Below are 23,234 nucleotides of genomic sequence, written 5' to 3'. Positions count from 1 at the left end.
CCATTGGATGCAAGTTTCTCTTGTCCCATGTCCTCTTCAACTTCCTCTCTGTTTTTCTGCCTCCCATCATAGCAATGTCTCTGAAAATATTAAAATAATCGTACATATTTCCTTGAATTCCCACACATTTAGTCATCTCCCTTTCTGTTCATTAGCCACACTAATCAGACATTCACTGCAACCACACCACTCTTCATGGTCATAAACAATGTCCATTTCCCTAAACCAAATAACCAATTCTTATATTTCCTTTTTCTATTTCCAGTGGGATTTTATATACATTATTACCTATGTTTCTTGATATATTTATTAATTTGCTTCCAGGGCACTACTTACTGGACATCTTTTTACTCTACAGCCTTTTCCTTTTCCCTGTATCTTTTCCTGATTCCTGGAACCTCAAATGCTAGAATATTTTGGGTCTGGACCCTCTTGTTTTTCCCACATCATTGTTCACCATGTCACTGTTATTCTTTGCTTCTTCTCTACTTCTGTTAAAGACTTCTGTTTACCTTATTAAGCAATAAATGTTATTCCTCTTATTTGCAACATTCTTATAAACTTTTTTTTTTTTTTTTTTTTTTTTTTTTTTTTTGCTTTGCCTCCAAGAGATATTGCAAACTCAATTTCTTCCTCTTACTTTAACCATTGCCACCTTCATACCTTCATTCAGGGCACTTTTTATCTTACCTGAACTTCCAAAATGGACTCTTAATAACTACCTCTACTATTTGGACCAGTCCATTCTTCAAACAACTGCTAGTGTTATAATTAAAAAGATAAATCAGGCCATGTCACTGACCTGGTTAAAGTCACTAATGACATCTCTCCACATTTAGAAAAAAGTCCAGACTCCTAAAATAGCATATTCAAATAATTCAGGGTGTTAGGACTTGACTTTGCTGTATGCTAAGTCCGCTTGGGGGTTCTACTAATGCCTGAGCCCCACCTCCAAAGATGGCTATTTAGTTAGTTTGGGCTGCAACACAGACATTAAGAATTTTAAATCTCCCCATGTAATTCTAATGTGTGATAAAATTTGAAAAACACCAATAGGAGATTTTTGGGGGGAAATCAAAAGAAATACCTCAGAGATCTGAAAGATGGATCTACTCCCAAAGATTATGTTTCAATTGGGCTTAACTGGGGCCAGAAAAGAATTATCAGTGTTTTCTTAAATCTGTTAAGAGATTCTATGGTTAAATCTAGATTAAGGATTACTGTCCCACAACATCTTGTCCTTGACCACTTCTCCAACCACTGACCTGCTTGTGAAGCACATTCCTTTTCTCAGAATTATCTTACTTCATTGGTGATTTAATGCTAAGTTCACAGAAGTTCATTCACCATATTTGAAGAATAACCACGTGGAGCCACTAATCACATTGTGATCAAACACATCACCTCTGAAGCTGGGCTCAACTTCAGTTCATCTGACCTTTGCCCTTGGTTACCTTCCCTACAAGGGCAAGTGATACAAACAACATTGTGTACATTTTTGTCCAACATTCTGTTTTCTGACTTGCATCCCTCAGACAGATTCTTCAGGAGACAGGCTGATGTACTGCTTTGCCCTTCACAAATACTAGTAAGAGTCAATTCCTCTTATAAGAAAACATTTGGGAAATGAATACCGCACTGGCTCCCATTTTTATTTATCTTCAAAAAATGAGAAAGAAATTCATGTATTCCTATTCTTATACTCAAAAGCACAAGGTAGAAAGAGGAAAAAATATCACTTGTATATTTAGCTTGTATGTGACTGAAAATATATTTTCTTGCTCAGGGAAAATCCTTTCTTTTTACAAATAAAAAGTTGTTTTCATCACATAAAATCTAAATATGCTTCAGTCTCTTTTGTTGGCAAGTACATAGAAAGTACATTACTCTTCAGCCAGAAAGGGAGAGATGTCATGAGGACACGGTCCAAAGATTAAGGAAGGACATAGGAATCTGTTGCTCAGAAAGAATCTCCTCAGATCTATCAACTATCTGGAAAATAATGGAAATCAAACTCTTCTAAAAGTTATTCTGAGAGCCCAATATTTGGAGACTTAAAAATGCAAATAATCAACATTAACATAAGCCTTTAATTTTACACAGTTGTTTTTGCAATGTGGGTAAGAACTATACTAGAGCATGAATGCATGTAGCTCTTGGAGAATCATAAAACCACATGTCAGTGCCCAATGGACTTTATAGAATACTAGCGCTCATTTTGCAGATGAAGAGTAAAGTGTTCCTGGGAATTTGGTGACAAGAATACAGATTTGAAATAAGACAAATGCTTACATTTTAGATGCATTGAGTCCCCTGTCAGTATCTTCTACAAGCTAGACCCCCATTTTAATTTCTAAATAAATAATCCCCTGTTTTGTTTGATTTAATAAATGTTGTTATAGCCTCCTAAATTAATGAGAGGTAAAATGCTAAACAGAAGAGAGGAGCAAAACAGATTTCTAAATTGAAACAATCTTCACATTTCTAAAGCTAAAACAAAAAAAAAAATATAAGAAGCTACTTTTTGCTATGTGTCAACTGTACTTCAGTAAAACGAATATAAAAAGGCACTGTTTTATGAATCTTTAGAAAAAGTGTGATCTGACAAAAAATATTTGACATTTTTAAAGCCATAACCTAAAACATAATATCATAAAAAGTGCTAAATAGAATAAACAATACAGCAGGAGCTTATAAACTTTTGTGGCCAATGTAGGGAAAGCCTAGCTCGTTCATTAAACCCTACTCCCACCTCTTCATGCACACATTTCTTAGTTGCTAATTACTTGTAGCTCCATATTTTAGGTAAATAAAATCTTGGTTTGGTGTCAGTAGAGTTTGTAGTGGGGTTTATTTTAGAGGGATGACAGCAAATTCTATGAATTCTTATTCTTTTCCTGTTATTTCAAGCAAACACTCTCTGTGAGCATCGTTGAACTTGGCTGCGTTGATGCCACGCATCCTATGTCCCTGTCCTTACCTCTCACAATCAACTGGCTTTGGTGCTCCACCGCTGCGGCCTCATTCCTGGCGATGCAGGTGTAATTCCCATTGTGCATGAGGGAGAGATTGGAAATCCGCAAAGAGCTTGTGAAGTCAATGTTGTCGATGGTCACCCCGAGGCTTGCTGGGATTGGCCGGCCGTCCTTCTGCCAGGTGATCGTGATGGGCAAGTCCCCTGAGACCACAACACATGGGATAAAGACCCGCTGTCCAATGGAGAATCTTGGAAACTCAAAAGGTTGGATAAAAGGTGGAACTGAAAGAAAGAAGAGAACACATAAGAGAGGAAGGTGGGTAACAAACCGCGTGCATGCTCTCCGTTCTCAGTTCCTTCAACCCTCTTTCATGACATTGAAAGAGGAACACAGTCGCTGCTGTAGAATGTAAATACAGAAAGTAGGAGAAGAGTGAAATTGTGCTATCCCGCTACTTGATTTTTCTCATCGTTCTAAATGAAAATCATGGCCTAATTTGTACCTCGGCAAACACGCTTAATTTATTTTGATAAACTTTTTAGAAAATAATCATTTTTGAATGAAAATATTTCTGACTCTGCACTCTTCATGTAAATGCTGTGAAAGAGGCATTTGGATTTGGTTTTCCTTAGAAGCTTTTTTGAAAATTATGTGTACAAGAAAAGATTTCTTTCCTGCTTCTCTAATACTAGCACAGTCATTACCATTCCCCCTTTAATGCATTCCATGGCTTGCTAATAGGCGTACTTTAAGCTTGTTCAAGAAGGGATTCTAATTTCATTGTTAAACTTTTTTTTTTTTCGTTAGGACTAACATCCAACAAATAGCAAGTGTCAATGAAAGAGACTTATTTTATGTGAGGATAATCACATCTCTACTCTGTACTCCTCAATTTTGCACATTCCACATTAAATGGTGAACTGATCCGTGGTCAGTTTTCTGTGCTGTTATGTGTTGTCAGTGAGGACAAGGTTACAGCCTTCAACCTGGCCAGCCACAGACACAGCCAAGCTCAGTCTGGAAAGCGCTTTTCTGATTTAATTTCCCTGATAAACTCCTTTTCAGCTTCTCACCTCAGGACCATTTTTCTCAGGAACTTCCTGGATGGTCTCACAGGATTTCAGAGTCATATCATGCCTAAAATGGAGCCAGAGAAGCCAACTTTGAATCCTACTTGGTCACTTATGGTTGGTGGGGTCATGAGCAAGTTATCAATATGGTCTTCCTATCAACCCTATGGGGTTGTTATGCATAGTTTCACTTTGTAGAGGGGGAAACTGGTTCTTAAAGATACGACCTTGACCTTGGCCATAAATCTAGTTCACTAAAGAGTGAGAGCTCAGACCTTAACAATTTTATCTTAGAGACTTGGAAATATGCAAAACTGTCAACTGCAATCATTAAGCATGCAATAACTTAATATGAACCAGTTACTGTACCAGATGATTTCATAGAATTAAATCAGTAAATAGTAGGATATCTGCAGAATTTGTTCCCTAATCAATTATAGGTACATTTCAATAATCAGCTTGGGGGATATTTAAGAGATAAAGCTGAGAAACATCTGAATGGAGGGGTGCCTGTGTGACTCCGTCATTAAGCGTCTGCCTTCCACTCAGATCATGATCCCAGGTGCATTGGGCTCCCTACTCGAAGGGATGTCTGCTTTTCCCTCTCCCATTCCCCCGGTTTGTGTTCCCACTTGTTCTGTCTCTTTCTCTCTGTCAACTAAATAAATAAATAAAATCTTAAGAAAAAAAGAAAAATCTGAATGGAAGCCATTCATTGAGCTCCTGGTATGTGTTTGACGACCCTGTGTGCTGGGCACACAGCAGTAAACATAGTACACCAGCCTCTGTCTGTTGGAGCTTTCATATACAGTCATAGGTAGTGGAGGTCAACAGAGCAGAGCTGTGGCTACTCTGCTATTTAATATTATTATTACTACTATTATTACCATATGCTTTCAAAAGCATTTAGGAGTAAGAACGCAGAACTGCAAACACAGCCAGAGTTAGACGGTCTAGTGAGTCAATGGCTTAAGTTAGGTGTGACCAGAGAAACAAACAAACACCAAACAATTTAAGGTGCCAGTGCATTTCATGTCAAAATTGCTGACTTCTGACAGTTTGCTGATTTTCAATGGGGAGTTAGAGTTTTGGATCTGCAGTGAGTTGATCTGACACTAGGAGAAAAAAGTCTTGGGATGAGCTTCTACCTGGGGCTGGTAGAAAAGATCAGTTTGGATTAGGCTATGATTATTCACAACTGATATTAGGCAGGAAAAGTGCCAACTTGTAGCAAAGGTGCTTGTATTTCTCTGTTGCCCCAAATGACATAAATATTTACTATTGGTGTACATATTATTAACGCTTAATAAACTACCTTTTCCTAAATAATTAAATACATTTCCTCTTGTTTGGTTCCTTACACATCAAAACTTGGTTGTCAGTCTAGTACTTAGACAAATCTAGGCACTCAGACAAACTAAGCTTGGTGCTTGTTATCTGAATTGCAGATCATTTTTGTTTTTAAGATGAGAACTCTGGACCCAGACCACCTGGGTTTAAATCCAGCTGTGCAACTAACTAACGCTTTCAACTCCACTCTGTGTCTCTGTTTCCTTATGTGTGGAAGGAAGGGGTTGTTGTGAAGCATGGATGAGTTAGCAGGGGGTTCACAAACTTCCAAGGACACCTGAATCCCTTATTTAGCACAGGTTCTAAATTGTGAGCCTTAAAGGAGAAGAAAAAACAAAATGGTTAAGTTGAAAGATCACTTGGCAAGGGAAAGGACTCCATTTCTACAGTTATAGTAGGGAGAAGGGAAATATAAGGATTTACTTTCTATTCCCCAGATCAAGAAAGAAAGTTAAGACATAGCATACTCTCAATCTATTCAATGAGAACACAATATGTAGGATGTAGAATATCAATGATTATTGAATATAAGAATGTCTGTTTCTGAGAGCAAAAGAAAATTGTAGAACAGAGAAAGAGCAGGTGCATGTTATTTTCAAGAACAGAGGCAAGAAGTAGCTACTGAGGAATCATTTATTTGTTTGATATTTTAGAGGCAAGTGCACCCGAGTGGGGGGGGGGGGAGGAGCAGAGAGAGAGGGAGGGAGGATCTTAAGCAAGTTCCACACTCAGCGTGCAGCCAACCATGGGGCTCAGTCTCATGACCTTGAGATCATGACCTGAGCCTAAATCAAGAGTTGGATGCTTAACTGAGGTTCTCCAAAAAGAATCATCATTTAAAAAGAAAACAAAAACAAATTCTACCCTTTCAAAATTTCTGGAATTCATTGGTTTATAGAATTCCAAGGGATATGATCATAGTCCCAGAAGTAAATTTCAGAAACTTGAACCCCAGAGCAGCACTCCTGATGACCCATGCCTAAAGACCTACTCCTCCAACGCAGCAAAAACAAGCATCAGGAAGCCCATGTGCTCACTCTCAACTGTGAATTGAGAGTGACTCAACTCTCAACTCTGAAACAGGAATCCCTTCCTTTCAACACAGTGCTGTGGACTATCAAAACACTCAGATGTCTCATTCTTAGCCTAAACCCAAGGCTGAGAATGCAGACATGCTCATATGGGCTCAGTGAGAAGGCAGAGTTTACAAACAAGGGGACCAGACATAAATGTATAAAGAGTAGACGCAAGAACACAACATGCACAGCAGCTGGGGGGACACTGCCCTTCATTGACAGTGTGTTCACAGCTAATACACAATCACAGTATATTATTAAAGTAAGTACTTTGTTACGTACTCCAAATCACAAGTTAGATTTAATGTATTAAATGGAAAAAATGTGTATCAAAAACATTTTACAATACAGCCAGCCAAGGGATGCCTGGATGGCTCAGTCAGCCAAAGTGTCTGACTTTGGCTCAGGTCATGATCCTGGGGTCCTGGAGTCAAGCCCTGCATTGGGATCCCTGCTCAATGGGGCACCTGCTTCTCCCTCTCCCTCTGCTGCTCTCCCTGCTTGTGCTTTCTCTCCATATCTCTCTCTTTCTCTCTCTCCCTCTTAAATAAACAAATAAATAAACAAATGAATAAATAAAATCTTTTTTTAAAAGATTTTATTTATTTGACAGAGAGAGAGATCACAAGTAGAGAGAGAGAATGAGGAGGAAGCAGGCTCCCTGCCTAGCAGAGACCCCGATGTGGGACATTTATAGAAATGTATATATTGTTAATGAAATTACAATTATAATCATATACATATAATTAGAATTAAGTTTGTTCAATTATTAGTATGGTAAATATAATTTGAAATTATTTCTAAGTTAATTAAAAGAACCAGTAATATGTTCTCGGGAATAATAAATGCCACCATCTCTCCTTCTTATTGGTGTTTATAAAACACACACAAGTGGGGCACCTGGGTGGCTCGGTGGGTTGAAGCCTCTGCCTTCAGCTCAGGTTGTGATCTCAGGGTCCTGGGATCAAGCCCTGCATCAGGCCCTCTGCTCAGCAGGGAGCCTGCTTCCTCCTCTCTCTCTCTGCCTGCCTCTCTGCCTATCTGTCTGTCAAATAAATAAATAAAATCTTTAAACACACACACACACACACACACAAGTGTTTTATAAGACTATGAGTTCATAGATCCCATGGCAAAAGGACAATGAAGTCGGGTGCCTCATTCATCCAAAAATTCATACAACAAGCTATAAAGAGGTTAAAAACCTTAAATAAGTGGTCCAGCAATTCACTGGAGGCCTACTGATCCTACACTGGTGGAAACCCCATTCCCCGGTGCCCTGTCCTGGCCTTGCTTCCTTCCTGTTTCTCTGATGACCTCATCTACCCCCCACTCCGGATGTAAGCTCCATGCCTCTGATTGCCCAATCTACATTTTCAACCAAACTTCTCAAGTTTCAGGCCTGCTTGTTTAGTTGCCTGCTACTGTCTTCATCTTGCTGTCCCAGAAGCATCTCAAATCCCAAACCAAATGTACTGGGTTTCCCTTTAAGCTTCACCTTCCATGCTCTCTTCCTGTCACAAAACCTCCCAGCTACAGGAAGCTCAGAATAAGAAAAGCCTTCTTAGTCGTGCATTTCTCTTTTCTCCAGCCACCGTCAGTGGACTGCTGTGTCTCTTCAACTTCCTCTCTCAGTATCTCCTGGTCTGGCTCCTTTTCTTCCAAATACACAACCATCACCTTTTATTAAAACTTTTTCAACTCTGCCAAAATGGGGCTCTCTGATTTTTTTAATCTTTCTGCATTGTAATCCGTCTTAGATACTTTAACCAGATTAATGTCCTAAAACACAGTTGTGAGCCTGTTCCTCTGCTCATATCCCCCTGCCTCACCATTTTAGGATCAAGTAGAAGTTAACAAATATTACAAGATCTGATGCCTGTCTCTGCGCTGACTCATGCTGCTTGCCTCTACTGGAGACTCTTTGTTTCAACCTTATTGACTCTGCATGTAGGGAACTATACCCATCCCGTACTTCTGCCCCCCAGCCCACCTGGACACCATTCTCAACCCCACCATCTTATGATGTGAGCACTCAACTCAGTTGTTAGCTACTTCGGAGACCTTTTCAGGCTCCAGATCCCTTTGAGACTCCATTCCTTTTCTCTTGGAAGCTTTCCAAAATCCAGACTTCCCATCCTACCTCACCACCAGAACTGGCTAGATGTCATCTTCCCTATTTCTAAAAGATCTCACACATGCATATTTCTCTGATGGTGTTATGTGGAAATCAGTGCTTTTCTTATTTGTCTATCCACTGCTCTCCCACAGTGAGCTGAAATATTTCTCACCCCGTGCTGCTTCCTTTTCAAGACATCTGCTACCTGCTGCTGTGCCGTAGTTATTGGTCTGTAGGTCCTCCCACTGACTCCAGCTCATTAACAGTAAAGGCACAGATATTACCCAAATAAATTAAAGAAATCACAGGAATCAAAGAACTAAAGAAGTTCTCTGGCTTACAAATTGTTTTGATGACAAAAGTCTAGTTCGATTAAACTATCATCATACACTGCGATCCTTTTCATTTCTTTTTTTAAAAGGTTTTATTTATTTGACAGGGAGAGCAAGAGAGAGAGCATGAGGGGAGGGGTGGAGGGAGAGGACGAAGCAGGCTGCCCACTAAGCAGGGAGCCCAGATGCAGGGTTCCATCCCAGGACCCCACATCAAGATCTGAGCCAAAGACAGATGTTCAAATGACTGAGACATCCAGGCACCCCCCTTTTTGTTTCTTATTTGAAATGTTGGACTAATGTCATTATGGAAAGAGGGATCAATGCAAGGAAAAGATATTTTTAGGAAAAGTGTTTAAGATGCATATCTCTAGCTGTTTGGCATCTATGTGAGTGGCAGAAATTGATGCATATGGAGACAAGTGGCCCAGATTCTTTTTCAAGAGAGGATGTGTCCCCCAGATTCTGGGAGTGATGAAAGGTAGCATTCTTTAGTTATCAGCCACTCTGAAGACTGTTCCAGGTACAGAGAGCCGCCTCTCAAAGGACAGGCTCTTTCTGGGGTGGCTACATCTGACGACTGACTGAGGAGGGAAATTATGCCCAAACTCACAACAGCTCTGAAGAAACCTTCTTTCTCGGGAGCTCCCTGCAGGGATGCTACGGCTATCATCAGACTGTGTCATACCGAACCTCCGCCCTGTGCCCAGTCTTTCTTCCCTGCCCTCCTTCCACAGTGTTGACTGTTGGATGTACTCCTAGATAAACACCTTGCACACCAAATTCTCTTTCAGAGACTGCTTTCTAGAGAGCTGAACCTGCAAGTTTGCCTCACCTAAAGATGAAATTGATCTACGTCACTAACAAAACCAAATCTGTTTGTAACACTGCCAGTACATGTTCCATCCATCCATCTATCCATCCGTCTGTCCATCCATCCATCCACCATCTTGTTTTTATTCATTTCAAATTGTGACCAGAGGATAAACATCATGTGTGCTGGGTTCTCTTTTAATAAGATCCCTCTGTATTTGATTGATAGTATTTTCCTATTCTCCTACAGAGTAGAAATATTCTGTCATTGATAGAAGCCAGGAAGAAATAGTTTGGAAGTGTAATTTTAAGATAACTGGGGTGTCTGGGGGGGTTCAGTCCATTGAGCATCTGACTATTGGTTTCAGCTGAGGTCATGATCTCAGGATTGTGAGAATGAGCTCTGCACTGGGCCCCGTGCTCAGTGGGGAGTCTCTTTCTCTCTGTTTCTCTCTCCCTCTGCTCTGTCCATGCCCACTCATGTGCTCGCTCACTCTCTCTCTCCCCAAAATAAATAAATAAATCTCAGAAATAAGATTACTGCTCATTACCTTAAAAAAAAGTCTGTGTTTATTTGGTGGTTTGTCTGTACTGATTTAGGTGTCCCAAATTCAGCCAGTGCCCAGTACTGAAATTTTGTCTTTCATATGAGGTTAGGCATATTCATAAGCTCACTAAAATATGTCAAACAGAACTAAAGCAAGTAAGAATTCAGTGCTAATATTGGAATCAGAGCTCAAGAACTCCCAAAAGTGTCAGTTCAGAAATACTAGAGAGCATGGTAAATATAAATCAGAACACACATATGTCTGGGAGCCCAACCATATACACACCCTGCATGCACCAGATAAAGGGTTCCCAGCAGATGATGTCTGAAGCATAAGGTCCTTAACCTGAACACCAGCCAACAGAGTGGTTCAGCTGACACAAAAATAGTGTAACTTTGGAATAAATTAGAGACAAGGGCAAGTAACTCTTCTATAATGATTTTCTAAACAAAGTATTTTGGACTTTATATATTGTGAGGACCATAGAACCATAAATAGGACAACATAAGTAGAAAGGTAAGAAAAATAACTTTTGCCCCCAGAATGGTTAAAAATTATCAATTAAGCCCATGGGAGAAAATATAATTAAAGCATTTTAGGAAGAAAAAAAATCCTAAGGCATAATGTAGAATTATAATGAGAAACAGGAACTGTTGTTCCCATCAGCTGGAAAGTTACAAGTCACACATAAAGAAGAGGAAAGAGAAATTGCATGGAATTTGGGGAGGGAAAAACACTAAAACTATCTCTGAGAAGGATGACAGCATTTCCTTCAAAAGCACTTTCAGGAAGAACAGGTCATCTCTGCTCTTTTCACCAATGGCTACAACAGGCTGTGTGGAAGGATCTGGGTGGTTTTGGGAGAGATTCTACTCCCTAGTCATGAAAAGATGTTTCTTCATAGAAGGTGTTTCATGGCCATAGCTATGTCATGCTGAAATAAATACTTTCTTTTTTTTTTTTTAAGATTTTATTTATTTATTTGACAGAGAGAGATCACAAGTAGGCAGAGAGGCAGGCAGAGAGAGAGAGAGGAAGAAGCAGGCTCCCCACTGAGCAGAGAGCCCCATGTGGGGCCCGATCCCAGGACCCTGAGATCATGACCTGAGCCGAAGGCAGCGGCTTAACCCACTGAGCCACCCAGGTGCCCCTGAAATAAATACTTTCTTTAACATTTAAAAATGATGAACAACTTAAGAATTCATGAGAATTTCTGTATTTAATAATTAGAGTCACCTTGGACTGAGGAGGAAGCCAGGTTACTTTTCCCCTGGTTCAGGGCAGTAACAAGTTTACACAGAATAACTTGGTAATAAAACGGTGTAGTTTTCTAATGAGCCCAAACTACTTGCATCTCTGAAAGTTAAAGAAAAGCTATTTGAGTCACCATGGCATCAGGAAAATGAAATCTAGGAAGTCAGAGAGGGAGACAAACCATGAGAAACTCTTAACTCTAGGGAAAAAACTGAGGGTTGCTTTAAGGGAGGTGGGGAATGGGGTAACTGAATGATGGGCATTGAGGAGGGCATGTGATATAATGGGCACCGGATATTATATAAGACTGATGAATCACTGACCTCTACCTCAGAAAATAATGATACACTATATGTTAATTAATTGAATTTAAATATAATTTTTAAAAAGAAAATTTACCCCAAAGATACAGATATGAAAAGAAGGGCCATCTGTACCTCAATGTTCATAGCAGCAATGGCCACAATCACCAAACTGTGGAAAGAACCAAAATGCCCTTCAATAGACGAATGGATGAAGAAGATATGGTCCGTATATGCAATGGAGTATTATGCCTCCATCAGAAAGGATGAATACCCAACTTTTGTATCAACATGGATGGGACTGGAGGAGATTACGCTGAGTGAAATAAGTCAAGCAAAGAGCATCAATTATTATATTGTCACTTATGGTGGAGCATAAGGAATAACATGGAGGACATGGGGAGATGGAGAGAAGTGAGTTGGAGGAAATCAGAGGGGGAGATGAATCATGAAAGACTGTAGACTCTGAGAAACAAATTGAGGGTTTTGGAGGGGAGGGGGGTGGGGGGTTGGGTGAGCCTGGTAGTGGGTATTAAGGAGGGCATGTATTGCATGGAGCACAGGGTGTGCTGCATAAACAATGAATCTTGGAACACTGAAAAAAAATAAAGTTTAAAAATAAAACAAAATAAAATAAAATCCTGGAACATGCTAAAAAAAAAAAAAAAAAGAAAGAAAAGAGAAAAAAAAGAAAGAAAGAAAATGAAACCTAGCTTGTGTTTCACTAATCTAGGTAGAGAAAAAACTCACCTAGGTGGGTTGCAATTATTTTACTTGTGTCTGTGTTGATGGAAGCAAAGCAAGGCGACTCTAACCAGAGGGGATGACAGAAAGGCTACATGACAGAGATAGGCAAGATTCATAAAAGGACTGGCATTCATTTTAAAACATAACTCCGCTTCCCAAGCAGCTTTTCTTACAAGGATTATCAGTAATGTAAATGTTATTTACTTGAGAATTATCTTCCATGACACTTAGAAAAGGTCACCCTTCTTTAGAAACTTGGTTATTAATTACAACTGACTTCAAGTTGCTGCATTTCTTGAGCAAAATGTTAAAATACGGGGCACTTGAGTGGCTCAGTTGGTTGAGCATTTGACTCTTGATTTCAGCTTAGGTCATGATCTCAAGGTCGTGTGATAGAGCCCCACCCTCACCAGGCTCCAGGCTGGGCATTCAGCCTGCTTGGGATTCTCTCTCCCTCCCTCTAAAAAAATGCTGAAATATGTTATAGTGAAACAAGGGGATAAAAAGGTGGTTACACTATTTCAGTAAAGCTCTAAGTCAATTCAATTACTTTGATAAATTTCAGGGCGCTGAGTTAGTGATATAATGAAGGAACAGTATTGTTCAGTGCCCGAAAACAGACAGATAACATAATCGTCCCTCTGTGTTCTATCTACACAATATTCACATCTGCATAATTTTGCAGAACTGGCTCTCCAGGCAGTTAGGACAGCTGTGTGTCTGTGCACCACTCTCTGCTTCGTTTCAGTGTTTTCTTGGTGAGGACTCAGATGAGGTGGGCTTCAGCAGTTACAGGTTCTGAGTCTTTGAGTGAATGATGGATACAGAGTGAAATCCTCCACATGTTGTCATCACTCCGAGACTACGTGAAAATTCGGGTCTGAAAAACCAAGGTATTTTCTCTGCATGCCTATATTAATATACATAACAAATAAGTAATTCTTTCTGGAAAAAATAACAAATTCTGTGACTGAACTGAATAATTAGGGAAAAGAACTTCCTATGTATGAAAATACGATTGTAACATGTTTGTGACCATTTAGTATAAACAGATCATGCTGTAAATCTAACTACTGGTACTTGAGTGAGTCTACCTGGTACAGGGTAAAGGCAGATAACAGGAAATAGAGAGTAAATGTAAAATATGGGACTATTGATAGATCTAAAATCTAAAATAGCTTTTTTTAAAATTTTTTATTTTTTCAGCGTGACAGTATTCATTATTTTTACACCACACCCAGTGTTCCATGCAATCCGTTCCCTCTCCAATACCCACCACCTGGATCCCCCAACCTCCCACTCCCCACCCTTTCAAAACCTTCAGATTGTTTTTCAGAGTCCATAGTCTCTCATGATTGACCTCCCCTTCCAATTTCCCTCAACTCCCTTCTCCTCTCCATCTCCCCTTGTCCTCCAAGCTATTTGTTATGCTCCACAAATAAGTGAAGCCATATGATAATTGACTCTCTCTGCTTGACTTATTTCACTCAGCATAATCTCTTCCAGTCCCGTCCATGTTGCTACAAAAGTTGGGTATTCATCCTTTCTGATGGAGGCATAATACTCCATAGTGTATATGGACCACATCTTCCTTATCCATTCGTCCATTGAAGGGCATTCCTGAACTTCATAAAATCTATCTATGAAAGACCCACAGCAAATATCATCCTTAATGGGAAAAAGCTTGCAGCCTTCCCGTTGAGATCAGGAACACGACAAGGATGCCCACTCTCACCACTCTTGTTCAACATAGTATTAGAAGTCCTAGCAACAGCAATCAGATAACAAAGAGAAATAAAAGGTATCCAAATTGGCAATGAAGAAGTCAAACTCTCTCTCTTTGCAGATGACATGATTCTTTGTATGGAAAACCCAAAAGACTCCACCCCCAAACTACTAGAACTCATACAGCAATTCAGTAACGTGGCAGGATACAAAGTCAATGTACAGAAATCAGTGGCTTTCTTATACACTAACAATGAAAATACAGAAGGGAAATTAGAGAATTGATTGCATTTACTATAGCACCAAGAACCATAAGATACCTGGGAATAAACCTAACCAAAGAGGTATAGGATCTGTACTCGAGGAACTACAGAACACTCATGAAAGAAATTGAAGAAGACACAAAAAGATGGAAGACCATTCCATGCTCTTGGATCGGAAGAACAACATATCTTTGATATAAGTTTAATTTAAGTAAACACATAGGTGTTAATTATGTGTCAATCGTCACATACACACACCACTAAAAACTGGATCCATGCAACATCCTAAAACAAATGGCTACAGAAAAGCAGGAGTTGAAGAAATGGGGAAAATCTACCAGGAAGATGTGAAAACGATGCAGGCAAAAAGAGAAACTTTTCAATCATATAAGTCAAGACAAAAAATCAGAGATTATGGCAGAAAATAGGTAAATCAACAACTACATTTAGTAACATTAACACCTGTTTGATAATTGATCAATAAAGGATCTTAAAAAAACCTAGAGATGAGACATAACACAATTACTGAACGTAATCGAACACATACATACAGATTTATGTGCCACAAATATAAGAAAACGACAAACTTAAAAAAAAATAGATAAAATATCCATCGAGAAAGTTTCAGTACCTTCCACAGAACTAGAATCATCTCTGAAAACACCTCCGTAGAATCTTGGTGGGTGACAAAGAGAGGAAAGTGTGGGTCATTTAATAAATGATATTAGGAAGACTGGCTCACTATATAGAGAAGGAAGAAATTGATGCCTACTTGTACTGTATCTCCCACCCTCAGTGTGGATGGAAGACCTGAATGTGGACAGCGGAAATATAAACGTAAAGTGAGTACAGAAAATAATGCTGGAGTAGATCTTCTAGGAACTCAGAGACTTCTTGATCCAGACCCTGCGGAAGACAATCAAAGATGAAGTGGAGAGCCCAGAGACAGTCTTGACAAAGATACTCACAACAATTTCTATGTAAGAGAGATACATGAAGGAACCAAGCGAAGCGGGAAGAATAATGGTAAAGCAAGCAGGTAAAGCAAGCAAAGGAAATTCATAGATAGGACTCCCAAATATCTAATAAGAATATGAAGAGGGTCATGCTCGAGCTCAGTAGGAATGGAAGAAATAAAATCTACGCTCTTTAGATATGCAGCACTTAGAAAGGCAGATGATATCCAGAGATATGGGGAGATGTGGGGTAGAGATACGGGGAAATGTGACCTCTCCTGGGTGACTGGCGGCAGCGTAAACTGGTATGTTGGAGAGCGCTCTGCCATCACTGGGGACACTAAGTTAATATCACGCATGGGCCCACTGACAAAGATCTTCATCGTGCACCGTGCAGAGAGTCAAAGGGCTGGAGGAAAGCCTAAGGGTTTACTTTTCATGCTTTAATACACATTTATATGTTTATCTTCAGAAGGGCATAAAAAGTAGACTTAAAATAAACCTATTAAGGGCACCTGGGTGACTCAGTAGGTTAGCCGTATGCCTTTGGCTCAGGTCATGATCCTGGGGTCCTGGGATCGAGCCTCCTCACTTTGGGCTTCCAGTAGGGAGTTGGCTTCTCCTTCTCCCTCCCCCTGCTCAGCACCTCTTCTCTCTCTCAAATAAATAAATAAAATCTTTAAAAAAATAAAATATACATTAAAAATAAGCCTATTAAGTACGCATATGAATAAGTGTGGACAAGACCAGAAGGAATGATAGCAAAATCGGTGGATGGTTTAAAAAAAAAAAAAAAGATAAATGCAAGTAAAGCAAAATGTGGAACGTGTATAAACTGATGATAATGATGGGACATAAAGCAAATACTGACAAAACCCAAGTTCTCAATGGGACAGTCAGCAGCACCTCTGGGGGATTTTGTTCATGAGCCCAAAGGAGTGACTTCACAGTAGGCTTCGGGTTATGCGAAAGAATGCTTTTCTTTAGGATGGTGGTGACATTCCCATTCCCCTCTTTTGGGCATTAGAAAATGCCTGGAGGGCTAAGTTTCTCTGAGAGGAGATGGCACATCCGTCCACCCTCACAGATACGTTAGAGACAGTTTGCTGGAAGCAAAGGCTCAGCATTGTCCTCCTTTAGCTTATGTGGAGGATGAGAGCTGATGTTTAGTGCTGAATTGAAAATGGGGAAAATGGGACCAGAGAGAAAAGGAACCATGAGAGAAGGCAGATTTGTATCCAGCAGAAGGAGGAACTGTGTGGTGCTCAGGGCTGCACAGAATCAGGACGGGCTCAGTGCCTAAAGCGGCTGCAGAAGAGAGTCTGGAAAAATGGGCAAGGTGAGTATCACATGGTTGTCTCATCCACGTGAACTCCACATTCACATACCTCCCTGTGGCTCTATCTTTCTACCATCTCTTTATGCTATGTAGGCATCTCTATATTCATGTCTATCTATGTATGGATATAATACACATACATATGCATGGCATTAACCCATGAGTATGTTTTATAATTACATATAAATAAAACACACACGTATTATTTATGTCATGTATCACGTGTGCACAGACTTACACAGTTGTGTTATGTACCAATCTACACAAAAGATCCTACTGTATGATCTTGAATAACTGAGAAGGGTTTTTGCTGACTTTAAATATCATCGGAGTGTTACTGGTTAAGCACTACCTGAGGGTCTTTTACAGTGTGTATGTGTGTGTGTAGGTACGTGTACATGTGTGTATATTTGCAAAGAGACTGATTATGGGTTAGGCAGGGAAGGTGTAATAATTTTCCTGTCATTCTTTCTTTTTTCTCATCTCTACTTAATTGTCTCCTTCTCCAAGTTTCCATGTTTAACAAGCACCAGTAGAGCAAAACATGATTTCTCCTACAATCTTAATTTTCACTGAGTAGAAACGGCAATCTTTGACTTAAAAAAAAATCCAACACACAATCTTTTTCTTTTCTTCTACTTAGAGAAAAACAGTTTGAGATATTATTTCTAAAAAAAAATTAATGAAGGATTTCCTTAAAGAAATGTATCAGCTTCATTTTTCTAGAGTGGAAGGGGATTTATAAGGGCTTCTACCCCCAGGACAAACCCATCTGAAGAAGACACGCCAGGGGATTTTGGAGCTCGATTCTGACCCCCTAACCTAAGGGAAGTAGTTCTCTCTTGCAGGAACTTGAGTGTGAATCCTCAGCCAGGGGAGTAAATGTAGTCAGTGAGCCCACCAAACAGGGATGTTCTTTGGTAGTTGAACAAGGAGGAGTGCTGAAAGTCCCCCACCTCATCAGCCTTCTTCTGTCACACTGGAATATTAAATTAACTAAGGGGCATCTGGGTGGCTCAGTCAGTTAAGCATCTCCCTCTGGCTCAGGTCATGATCCCGGGTCCTAGGATCGAGTCCTGCATCAGGCTCCCTGCTCGACACAGAGTCTGCTTCTCCTCTCACTTCCCACACTCATGCATGTTTTCTCTCTCTTGCTTTCTTGGAAAAAAAAAAATAAAATCTTCAAAAAAACTAACCAAAGGACTATAAATTCCCATTTGAAACCATAAAATCGCACAAAAGGATTACACATTTAATGTCTTTCCCTACATTCCTCTACCAGGAGGGGAAATTTCTAATTTCTCCCATATTATTCATAACAGAAACTACACCTTCCCTAAGAAGTTGCTGAAAATCCATATAAACATTTTGTGAATGACTACAACTTGGGCCACACCAGACCCAACAAACAGGACCCTAAATGAAACACTGCTCAATTTTAATGAGGCACGTGAAAGAGAAAACTAGCTTGAAACACCACGTGTTTACCAACAGATGTGTAAGTGATTCCAGTAGCTGGTGGAAGAGAGTAAGAGAGAACTCCATCCCTGAGCGAGGTAGGTTCTGAGCCTTGTTGGAACAGCAGATAGGTGGGAGGTCTCCAGCTGGAACAGCAAAGGGGCAAGCATTGGGAACGGGAAGTGGGAGTGGGGGGCGCTGCCCATGTTGTTTCTGCGCACGGAGCTGTGCCTCTGCCCAGGCTGAGCGACATCAGCCATCAGAAGCTCCTGAAGAGCGATGTCATTAGCAGACAGCACTCCTGGTTGCTCACTCAGAGATGGGAGTGGACCCTATGTTTAATTGGGCATTAACCTCCCCAGCTGCAGCCCTGGCAACACTGCCAGACCGCCACGGTCACGGAGCAGGTGCGGCCTACGATAAAGCACCTCGCTGGGGCAGAATCCGTAGGTTAGACTGTGCAGAACGTGGTCCCTGCTGAACACAGAGGGTCACTAGTGTTCGGCCAGACATACTGCCTATGACACCTAATTCTTCTCTCGCTTCGGAGCAAGACATGAGAAAGGCGTGTGCTAAATCAGGAAGGGAAAATGCTACAAAGACCGTGGTGAAAAGAAGTAGGAAGGAGCTGATGCTCGTGATTGCTCTTGCTGTGTTTCCAGCAGCAGCATCTCATTTGGTTATCGGCAAACGTTTATTTTAAAAACTCAGGAAAAATAATTCTGAAAGCTTGATGCTTCTCAGACACTCTTGACCACCTATGGTGTTGACACACACTCTCTCTCCCCCTCTCTCTACTAATGTGAACCCTCCAAATCTGTCTTTCAGAGTTCCTATGGTCTGAATCCAGGAGGCTGGTTCAGATGCTTTCAACTAAACCCTACCATCCGTAAGCCTTGCCCAAGCCACTAACACTGCAGGTTCCCTGTCTCAGCCTCTCTGTCACCCAGACCAGAACTTCTGGAGTGGCCCTGGGTCCAACCCCACCCTCACGTTCCAAATCCGTTCCCCCTTTTACTGCTTGTCCATGTAACTAGATCTCGTTCCCTCTCTTAAATCAAGCCATCAACAACCTCACTCCCTTCCTTTTTAAATCATCTCCTTAAACTTTTAATAGCTTCCTTCCCGAGTTCTTTGTCTTAATTTCTCCTTGCTTCCGCCCTGCAATGTGGACTGCTTTTCTGAAACACACTACAGGGTGAACTGGAATCCGAAGGTGTGTGTTTGAATCCTGATGACGTTACTGGGCAGTTCTGAGCAAGCCTTCCGCTCACTCTCTGTTCTGTTTCTCTGCTTATGCTTCTTCTACGTTACAGAGTCACAGTGAGCATTAATTAAGGTTACACATATGAAAGTGTTTGTAAACTATAAAGTTTTATATAAATATAAATAGAAGGTGACATTTTTATGTGGCAGCCAATTAACTTTCCTGGCAGTGCTGGTCCCTAGCAATTAAAACACTCAATTAGGCACCGTTCAAGTTCACTGTGGCACCTAAAATGAGAAAGAAAATGCTTTGAAATGTGTTAAATATAACCCTGCTAGTTAAATTGAAATGAAGTGAAAAAAGGGAATTTGACTTTCATTTCTCCCGACTTGTTCGAGAGCAGCAAATTGTGCTTCTGGTTGGCTAACAGAACTCAGAACTGCTTAAGTTTTAGGCATTATCAATAATTAACATGGTGTTTAAATTGATCTATGAAGTTTTTTTTTTTTTTTTTCAAATTTTCTAAGTCAATGCTACAAAATAATCAAAGGTCCCAGACTATTAGCAAAAAAGACACAACTAAAAAATAGTATCGTTTAGGGGCACTTGAGTGGCTCAGGGGTTTAAGTATCTGCCTTGGGTTCAGGTCATGAACCCAGGGTCTTGGAATTGAGCCACATGTCGGCCTCCCTGCTCAGCCAGGAGGCTGCTTCTCCCTCTGCCCTCCCCCTGCTCGTGCTTGTCTGTCTCTCTCTGAAATAAATAAATAAAATCTTAAAAGAGAGAGAGAGAGAGAGAAACCGTATTTTTTTTTCCAAATGTCATCTAATACACACTCATACACACAAACACACACACACACACAGTGCTGCGTTCAGTTAGCAGAGAATCCTTGGGCAACAAGATGAAAACAATGTGCTCCCCCCGTTTGTGGAATTACTGACGGAAACAAGGGGCCCATTTTGCAAGGAAACCAACTTGTGAGTCAACATATTTGCTCCTCTGAAATTATCTGAGTAAAATATTCACTATGCAGTCTAACAAGAAAGGTAATCGAACTGTATTTATGTAAATAAAATAAGAACAGACTGCTTTCCAATGGATTCACAGAGAAAGTAAAAAATCAGTCTTTTCCTACAATTTAGTTGATTTCTTATTTTTTCCATTATCATAATCTTTATCATAACTGAAATAAGTAAAGGTTATTAATCTTTTAGAAGCATATATAGACTACAATCCCAGCCACTGGACTGTGGCTTAATTTACATATTTCATTTCCAAACATTTTAAAATTCAAATGTAAGTGTTCAGAAGTCAATCTGGTTGCAACCTTTCTAATGACATCTGAGTAAAGGCTAAAACTGTTTGTGGTGTATAATTATTACTATACATTTAAAGTTAGAAGCCATCTTAAGCAAGAAATGCAAGTGGCCTCTTAAACTGAATTATTCAATATCTTTGCTAGGGTGCAAAGTGGGTAACTATGACCAGTGAGTCAATAAATAAAAGGGGATGTCAGACTGTGATCTTTCACCTGGGATGTACCACGCAGGCTTATGTGGGGTTAACCCTCTTCACCCAGCCTGCAATTTCCTCTTTTGGTGACTACAGTTTCATCTGTCAACACAGAAAAGATGAAATAAATGTAAGCTGGGATACCCAACAACCATATTTCATTTAGAAAATGTTCCTTTTAAATCATGTTTTGAAGCAATGATTCACCAAAAGGATATGCTCTCTCTTCTGCCCAGACATCTGCATAAAAAAATTATAGACATCTCATCAACACCAATGAACACAGTTTTTTAGCAAATTCAGTATTCCAGGCTTCTGGCAAGCCCACTGTTAAAGTCTTCCTGATCAAATTTGTGTTAGTGTGTGATATTCCTATAGGGGAGGCTCCACAGAGAGATGTAACCTGTCATCCAGAAGGCTACCATTAGAGACTGCCAGGGATGTCTCCAGCTTTGCTCGCTTGGCTATTATAGGTTTCGTAGGAATCTGCTTGGTTTCAATGTCATCTTGCATCTAGAGGTCTTTCTACTTTCTTCGTCCCCTTGTCTGTCTGATTTGGTTGCTGCACCTGACATCCTCCTTCCATCCGGCTCCTTCCCTCACACTTCCTCCCCCCACACCCGCTTTGTTTAAAGATGTTTATTTATTTATTTGAGAGAGAGCACAAGCAGTGGGAAGGGGCAGAGGGAGAGGCAGAAACAGACTCCCCGCGGAGCGCAGAGCCTGATGCAAAGCTCAATCCCGGGACCCCAGGATCATGACTTGAGTCAAAGGCAGATGCTTAACCAGCTGAGCTACCCAGACGCCCCTCCCTCACGCTTTCTATCACTGGTCTTTGCTTGGCTTCCATGACCTAACATGATTCTTCTGATCCCTGGGATTGGTTTCTTTTGGGGAGAATTCTTAACCACTGGATAGAATTTATTTTCTGAGGTTTTAACCCATGTGGGGGCCTTTTTTTTTTTTTTTTATTGAGCACCTGTTACTAAGTAAAGTGAATACACAGTCAGGAGTCACTCTCAGTCCTATTCATATTTTAATTTACTATCTTAAGACAGCTTGATATGGCTATTATTTTCATTTTCCTTCTTCTTTTAATAGTTCAACCTTCTCCCTAGTAAAGGAGTATGGGTGGAAGCAGACAACCTGTCCAGACACTGCATAGCTCTGGCCACAGTGATTGGTCCAGGAATGGATGGTGATCTGTAGAGAGACTGCCAGAGTCCCTCCTTCTGATTTCCCTACGCAGAACCATGGGGGAAAGCTCACGTGAATCCAGAGATGACGAGAGTTTTCTTGCCAAATAGAGAGGCTGCTCTGAGTGAATGATGTGTAGAGGGAAACCAAAGGAACAAAGAGAAATTTCAGATGGTAATTAAATGGCCAACATTTGTGTTGTGTAGACATGTGTCTACATGAAAAACTGCTCCACATCACTCGGCATCAGGGAAATACAAATTGAAACCACAACGAGATACCACTTCACACCAGTCAGAATGGCTAAAATTAACAAGTCAGGAAATGACAGATGCTGGTGAGGATGCGGGGAAAGAGGAACCTTCCTACACTGTTGGTGGGAATGCAAGCTGGTGCCGCCACTCTGGAAAACAGCATGCAGGGTCCTTGAGAAGTTGAAAGTAGAGTTTCCTTATGACCCAGCAATTGTACTTCTAGGCATTTACCCCAAAGAATACAAATACAGTGACCCAAAAGGGAACCTGCCTCCCAATGTTTATAACAACAATGCCTTGCAACAGCTAAACTATGGAAAGAGCCCAGATGTCCATCAACAGATGAGTGGATAAAGAAGATGTGAATAAACACAGTGTATATACACAGTGGAATCCTAGTCAGCCATCAAAAAAAATCTTTCCATTTGCAAGGACATGGATGGAACTAGAGGGTATTGTGCTAATGATCTCACTCATGTGGAATTTAAGAAACAAAACAGATGAACATGGGGAAGGGAAGGAAAAATAAAATAATATGAAAACAGAGAGCGGAGGTAAGCCATAGGAGAAGCTGAACTCTAAGATACAAACTGAGGGTTGCTGGAGGGGAGGTGGGGGGGATGGGATAACTGGGAGATGGGCATTAAGGAGGGCACGTGATGTAATGACCACTAGGTGTTCTATGCAACAGATGAATCACTAGATTCCACCCCTGAAACTAACAAATTTTT

General features: G+C 40.5%; 1 protein-coding gene across 1 annotated transcript in view; it reads right to left on the bottom strand.

The window, feature by feature from the left end:
- DSCAM (DS cell adhesion molecule) overlaps positions 1–23,234 on the bottom strand; it is a 780,684-nt gene that overhangs the window by 266,418 nt on the left and 491,032 nt on the right. Inside the window, exon 11 of the mRNA XM_047708625.1 lies at positions 2,981–3,259. Within this exon, the coding sequence (XP_047564581.1) occupies positions 2,981–3,259 (279 nt within the window). The remainder of the gene's footprint in view (positions 1–2,980; positions 3,260–23,234) is intronic.

This window comes from Lutra lutra, chromosome 1, assembly GCF_902655055.1.
Source record: "Lutra lutra chromosome 1, mLutLut1.2, whole genome shotgun sequence".
NCBI lineage: Eukaryota > Metazoa > Chordata > Mammalia > Carnivora > Mustelidae > Lutra > Lutra lutra.
The sequence above is the reverse complement of the archived record's forward strand: the minus strand, read 5'-3'. Positions and strand labels throughout refer to the sequence as shown.